The sequence below is a fragment of the Argentina silus genome, assembly GCF_951799395.1.
Source record: "Argentina silus genome assembly, chromosome: 22".
Classification (NCBI taxonomy): domain Eukaryota; kingdom Metazoa; phylum Chordata; class Actinopteri; order Argentiniformes; family Argentinidae; genus Argentina; species Argentina silus.
Genome location: NC_139676.1, coordinates 317,715 through 324,917, shown reverse-complemented (window position 1 = coordinate 324,917; position 7,203 = coordinate 317,715). Strand labels below are relative to the sequence as shown.

At 48.5% G+C, this 7,203-nt stretch overlaps 1 protein-coding gene across 2 annotated transcripts in view; it reads left to right on the top strand.

Moving 5' to 3' along the window:
- The window catches only part of ears2 (glutamyl-tRNA synthetase 2, mitochondrial), an 8,407-nt gene extending 1,234 nt beyond the window's left edge, over positions 1 to 7,173 (top strand). Inside the window, exons 2-10 of one of the 2 annotated variants that reach the window (XM_083694095.1) lie at positions 1 to 61; positions 597 to 786; positions 977 to 1,127; positions 1,950 to 2,271; positions 2,645 to 2,753; positions 3,417 to 3,570; positions 4,085 to 4,215; positions 5,036 to 5,171; positions 6,953 to 7,173. The exon at positions 1 to 61 is cut by the window's left edge and continues 95 nt beyond it. In XM_083694095.1, the coding sequence (XP_083550221.1) occupies positions 1 to 61; positions 597 to 786; positions 977 to 1,127; positions 1,950 to 2,271; positions 2,645 to 2,753; positions 3,417 to 3,570; positions 4,085 to 4,215; positions 5,036 to 5,171; positions 6,953 to 7,051 (1,353 nt within the window). In that variant the 3' untranslated portion in view covers positions 7,052 to 7,173. The remainder of the gene's footprint in view (positions 62 to 596; positions 787 to 976; positions 1,128 to 1,949; positions 2,272 to 2,644; positions 2,754 to 3,416; positions 3,571 to 4,084; positions 4,216 to 5,035; positions 5,172 to 6,952) is intronic. The other variant, XM_083694096.1, reaches the window with a different exon arrangement.
- The last annotated feature ends 30 nt before the right edge of the window (positions 7,174 to 7,203 follow it).

Here is a 7,203-nt window from a genome sequence, read left to right as displayed (position 1 = left end):
GACCGGAGCCGGCTGGTCGCGGGGGCCGCGGACTCCATCGAAGACATGCTGGAGTGGGCTGGTAAGAGACCGGGGGAGGGGGGGGGGGGGGACCACCCCTGTCCTTGGTACTGGTACCAGACCACAGGACCACCCCAGGCCATGGTACTGGTACCAGACCACTGGACCACCCCAGACCATGGTACTGGTACCAGACCACAGGACCACCCCAGGCCATGGTACTGTTACCAGGACCACCCCAGGCCATGGTATTGGTACCAGACCACAGGACCACCCCAGGCCATGGTACTGGTACCAGACTGCTGGACCACCCCAGGCCATGGTACTGGTACCAGACTGCTGGACCACCCCAGGCCATGGTATTGGTACCAGACCACAGGACCACCCCAGGCCATGGTACTGATGCCAGACCACAGGACCACCCCTGGCCATGGTACTGGTACCAGGACCACCCCAGGCCATGGTATTGGTACCAGACCCCTAGACCACCCCAGGCCAGGGTACTGGTACCAGGACCACCCCAGGCCATGGTATTGGTACCAGACCCCTGGACCACCCCAGGCCATGGTACCAGTCTCTCTTTACCTCTCTTCTAGGCATCCCCCCTGACGAGAGTCCCCGTAGAGCGGGAGGTGTTGGACCCTACCTGCAGTCCGAGAGGCTGGGCCTCTACGACCAGGCAGCTCAGAGGCTGGTGGAGGCTGGGAGCGCCTACCGCTGTTTCTGCAGCACACAGAGACTGGAGCTGCTGAAGAAAGAGGCGCTTCGCAGTGGACAGACACCACGGTGGGTAACACACACACACACACACACAAACAGACACGCACACACACACAAACAGACACACACACATACACACACACAAACAGACGCACATGCGCACGCACGCACGCACGCACACACACACACACACACACACACACACACCGTTGATCCTCAGTTTAGCTACAGTGACAGGTGTGTTCTCCCCTGGCAGGTATGATAACAGGTGCAGACACCTGCGGCCCGGTCAGGTGGAAGAGAAGCTGGCTCAGGGCGTCCCTCACGTGATCCGGTTCCGTCTGGAGTCCGGCGCTGAGCCCTTCCAGGACATGGTTTTTGGCTGGACCCGCCATGAGGTGGCCCAGGTCAGGGCCGGATTAAATGCACTTTTTGAAATAGAAGTTACAAAAGGAATGACAGCAGTTTGTGCACCTTAAAGGACAGTGGATGATTATCTTCTACTAGCTGACAACACAATCACTAGCTATAAAACAATATATTATATAAACACAATCACTAGCTATAAAACAATATATTATATAAACACAATCACTAGCTATACAACTATAGACTATATAAACACCATCACTAGCTGTACAACTATAGATTATATAAACACCATCACTAGCTATACAGCTATGCACTTTTTGAAATGCAAGTTACACAAGGAATTACAGTAGTTTGTGCACATTAAAGTACAGTGGATCCAGGTGCTTAGAGAATATACCAAATCATTGGTGTTCTTGTTGTGCTCCACCATAGATTTTCACTATAATAGTACGACCAAATGTTGTATTTTGAAATATAGTCATTACATAGTCAATTGAATTGTGTTAATCTCTCCCCCAATGTAAATAACAATCTGATTATTTTCAGTCCTTGGAAACTCAACACACAGAATTACAGCACAGTCATTCAAACCCATATTTCAAGAGCCTGTTAATTGCCGCTTACTGACTATTGCTCTATATCCCGATCGAGTAAGTGCGTGCTTTGCTAGCGCCAGAGAAATGTAAAGACTCAACCATTCACATCCACACTGGATGCTGCAGTCGACAGGTGGCGGCGAATTTGAAATGCGTTTTTAGAACATTTTCGTACCTCTTTCGTTCCTCGGACAAAGAGCATAGCGACGGTTGTTAAGCGGCTATCTAAACCGCTGGCCTGTCCCTCCCTCGTCCAACCAGGTGGAAGGGGACCCGGTGGTGGTCAAAGCGGACGGCTTCCCCACCTACCATCTGGCGAACGTGGTGGACGACCACCACATGAGGGTCAGCCACGTCCTCCGGGGGTCCGAGTGGCTCGTCTCTACCTCCAAGCACCTCCTGCTGTACGGGGCGCTGGGCTGGGAGCCGCCCGCCTTCGGACACCTCCCCCTGCTGATGAACAAGGACGGGAGCAAGCTGTCCAAGAGGCAGGGGGACATCTTCATCCAGAGGTTCCGGGGAGATGGGGCGCTCTCCGAAGCCCTGCTGGACATCATTACCAACTGTGGATCTGGGTTTAACAGTGAGTGAGGGAGGGAGAGAGGGAGGGATGGGGAGAAAGATGAATGAATGGAGGGATTGATAGAGAGATGGGGGTGATATCTTCATCCAGAGGTTCTGAGGAGATGGGGTGCTCTCCGAATCACTGCTGGACATCATCACCAACTGTGGATCTGGGTTTAACAGTGAGGGAGGGATGAATGAATGAATGAAGGGATAGTTAGAGAGATGGGGGGGTATCTTCAAGGAGGAATAGATGGATGGGCAAATTAGGGAGGAGGGGTAAACGGAGGGAGGGAGGGATGTAGACATGAACTTAGCACCGTATTACATATTCCATTTGACAAAGTTGAAAGCAAATGAGCATGTTCTGTTTTTCCTGTGTCGTTCTTTAGCCAATCGGATGGGCCGTAAGATGGATGAGCTCATCTCGGAATTTAACCCCTCGAAGATCACGACCCACTCAGCCCTCCTGGACCTGGAGAAACTCCCAGAGTTCAACAGGTGAACATGTGAAACAGACGTCAATTTGTTATCGTTGTTTGACATTATTGGAGCGTGCCTCTCAAGGAGGCTAAAGCACAAGCTACTTCCATGCGTCGATGATGTGATACTTCCATTAACCCTTTTGTTGTTGTGATGTTTAGGTCAACCACTAGATGGCGGTGTTGGACAATATTTCTTCTCACAGACTGCGCATACTGTAGTTTATAGTAATGTTTATTTAACACATATGTTCATCTAAAGCAACATGGACATGCAGCCTATGCTTTAATCAACGCCACAGGTCTGGTTTTCCAAGTGCCAAGCTTAACTCATTCAGGGCCGAGGGTGAATAAAGTCGCCCACATTGTCAACATTCTAGAGTGCCAAGGGTGACTTTATTCACCACAAATGCATAAACGATGATGCTTCATGTTGTAGCCAATCAGAGTGTTGTTGCTAGGTAGACACCACCATAGAACACGTGGCGCTCTAGGTGGTGAGTGTTCCGGAACTCTTTGGCAGTTGGTGAGTTGAACAACTTGGCCATTGTGATCTCATATCAACAGCTCTAGGGTCAGTCCTCTCTATCCTGCCCAACCCCACCCACGACAAGCTAAACAGTCCAACTGACTCTGGACCAGTTCTTAGGGGTGGTTCAGTAACCTCTCTTTGCTCCTCCAGGATCCACCTCCTGCAGCGGATAGAGGATGGGGAGCGCTGTGATTGGCTGGTAGGGGATCTGCGGGGGCGGATCCAGCAAGCGTACGGGACACAGATCCAGGATCAGGACGTGTTGCATCGAGATTACATCACCAGGGTGCTACAGTTGCGCAAGGTAACGATCCCCTAAACACAAGTCCTACACCTGAGATCAAGGTAACGATCCCCTCAACACAAGTCCTACACCTGAGATCAAGGTCACGATGACATCACATGTGTCCTATGACACCGTAGGGCACACATCACACAAGTCCTTCACCTGCGCAGTGTGACATCACACACCTGCACAAGGTAACAATGACATCAGCACGGTTTGTTTACCCTGCCGTCATTCCCTCCGACTGTCCCGTACTTCTTGTCCCGTTCTTCTTGATTTGGGAATGTCGCAGCCTGGTTGGGAATGTGGCGTCTGCCTGACTGGAGGCCACACTCAGGGCTCTGAGTCAGAGGGAGTCGGAGATGGTTCTAGTCATCTGTGTTTGAACCTCGGGGCGTGATGGGAGAAAAACAGCGATTCTATAAAACCACCCCTTCATTTCGAAAACGACCCGCCTCTGCTGTCTTATCCCTCTGTCTCTCCTCTGCAAAAAACCTCTGGAACCTTCCTGTGTTCTTCTCTCCTGCTGCAGGGCCACATCTCCTCTCTGAAGGACCTAGTGGCTCCTGGGTACTCTTACCTGTGGGTGCGGCCGTCCCTCACTCACCAGCAGGTGGCAGCACTCACCACAGAGGCCCAACACATCGCTACGCTCGTGCTACGGTATGATACATAATTACTCTGACAGTACTGGTCCTCTGTGGCTCAGTTGGTGGAGCACGGCGCTAACAACACTTAGGTTGTGGGTTTGATTCCTGCTGGGACCATATATACTGAAATGTAGGCACTCACTGCAATGTAAGTCGCTTTGGATAAAAGCATCAGCTAAATGGCGTATATATAAATGGCAGATATTCTATATTATTATTACTGCTCCAACAGTATGGTAGAGTACTACAGAGTCCCACTCGTATATTTAGTTGTTTATTGGAGAGAGACAGGAAGGTAAGGAGGAGAGGGTGTGTCAGCAGGGCGTGGGCCAGATTCTAACCCATGCCGACATGGGCATATGTGTGCACTGTAGGCTACTGGACCACCCCAGGTACACTAGTACAATAGGATGGTTTTTTTAGGCCTCTACACTACAGGAGTAATAAATCTTAGGTTTGTTTCATGTATTCTATCGATGCAAGGCTGTCCATGCATGTTCAGTGTGTCTCTTGTATTTGGGTCAAAGGGATAGTTCACTTATTTTGGAGTGTTACCCCATTAATAAATCCATTGGGTAGTCAAAAATAAGGTAAAAAGAAAGAAAAAAGAGTTAACTATCCCTTTAGGTATTATGTTCTGTCCTGTCTCTAGGTTGGCACAGAGCTGACTATGTACGCTTATATTTTTTGTAATTAGGGCTGCAAGATTAATCAAATTCATATTGAAATTGTGATTTGAACATGCGCAATTTCTACAGACAATACCACATCCCAAAACAGTTGATTGACGGTTGATTGGCAAATAATTGTTTGTTTGTCTGTCTCCCCTGTAGGTTGATGGAGGACCGAGGTACAGAGTTGAGCGTGGAGTTTCTCAATGTGGAGTTGAAGGCTCTGGCTAAGAGGGCAGAGACCACCAAGTACAGAGAGGTGATGAAGCTACTACGCCTGGCCCTGAGTGGACTACAGGTAGGTCCAACTAGGGTCCTGTACAGTACAGGTAGGTCCAACCAGAGTCCTGTACAGTACAGGTAGGTCCAACCAGAGTCCTGTACAGTACAGGTAGGTCCAACTAGAGTCCTGTACAGTACAGGTAGGTCCAACCAGAGTCCTGTACAGGTAGGTCCAACCAGAGTCCTGTACAGTACAGGTAGGTCCAACCAGAGTCCTGTACAGTACAGGTAGGTCCAACCAGAGTCCTGTACAGGTAGGTCCAACCAGAGTCCTGTACAGTACAGGTAGGTCCAACCAGAGTCCTGTACAGGTAGGTCCAACTAGAGTCCTGTACAGTACAGGTAGGTCCAACCAGAGTCTGATACAGGTAGGTCCAACCAGAGTCCTGTACAGGTAGGTCCAACCAGAGTCCTATACAGGTAGGTCCAACCAGAGTCCGATACAGAGACTCTATAGGCTTTGGGTTCAACCAGCCAACGATTAAGGTTGGGGTCAAATGTATTCTTATCAGGTTCTCTACTACTGCGATTGGAATCAAGTTCGGTCAAATTTGTTTTCACTCAATTTATGAATTTCAATTCACTGCTTGCATTGAGTGAATTGAAATTCTTGCAGTGGGTGAACTGGAATCAAAATGGACCCCAATTTTGACAATAACTGCAGTAGAGAACTCTACCCAGTATTGGCCACAAACCCCAGTCCTGGGCAGAGTGTTCCTAGGAACGCACGGGGTGTGTAGACTTTAGTTCCAGCCCAGCTCGAAAACAACTGATTCAGCAAATAATATACGCCATTTAGCTGACGCTTTTATCCAAAGCGACTTACATTGCAGTGAGTGCATACATTTCAGTATATACGGTCCCAGCAGGAATCAGGCCCACAACCTAAGTGTTGTTAGCGCCATGCTCTACCAACTGAGCCACAGAGGACCACTAATCCAAATCTACATAGTCATCAAACTAGAGCAAAGCCCCCGCTCTATTGGTGTTCAGGGTTTCTGCTGGAGCACTGCTGTTAGAGCTCATAATATCTGGGCAACATTCAATTTGTCATATACATAGCCAGCACTGGTTAGTACCACAGTGACACTGCAGATTTAAAGTCAGGTGGAAAAGGGAAGTTGTATTTGGATGCTTCCTAGCCCTCTTGCTGTCCTGTCTGTGATGGTTTTATCTCTAGTTGTTATGATGCATTGGGCGTTTGATGTTGAAATGAATCACATGGACTGGTGAAGTCAAATGTTACTTCAATGCTACGTTTCTCTCTCCCCCTTTCACTTTCTCTCTCTCTATCTCTGTGTATCTCTCTGTCTGTCTCTCTCTCTCTCCTTCTGTATCTCTCTCTGTCTGTCTCTCTCTCTCTCTCCTTCTCTGTATCTCTCTGTCTGTCTCTCTCTCTATCTCTGTGTATCTCTCTCTCTGTATCTCTCTCTCTGTCTGTCTCTCTCTCTCTCCTTCTCTGTATCTCTGTATCTCTCTCTGTCTCTCTCTCTCTATCTCTGTGTATCTCTCTCTCTCTCTCTCTATCTCTCTCTCTCTCTCTCTCTCTCTCTCTCTCTGTATCTCTCTCTCTGTATCTCTCTCTCTGTCTGTCTCTCTCTCTCTCCTTCTCTGTATCTCTATCTCTCTCTGTCTGTCTCTCTCTCTCTCTGTGTATCTCTCTGTATCTCTCTCTCTGTCTGTCTCTCTCTATCTCTGTGTATCTCTCTCTCTGTATCTCTCTCTCTGTCTGTCTCTCTCTCTCTCTCCTTCTCTGTATCTCTGTATATCTCTTTCTCTGTATCTCTGCCTCTGCAGCAAGGGCCCAGTGTAGCTGAGATGATGATGTCTTTGGGACCCAGTGAGATCAGCAATCGTTTCCAGAGAATACTGCAGCTCTCACAGACAGACTGTTGACTGTTTACCATATTATATTATATAAATCACCTCACACATACTGTACTTGTTTTCTTCTTGGACCGTCATTCAACTCTTGTGAAACGTTTAATTCACACACACGTTTCCAATAAATCAGAATTTATAACAATTGTTGTTTTGTGTCTCCTGTC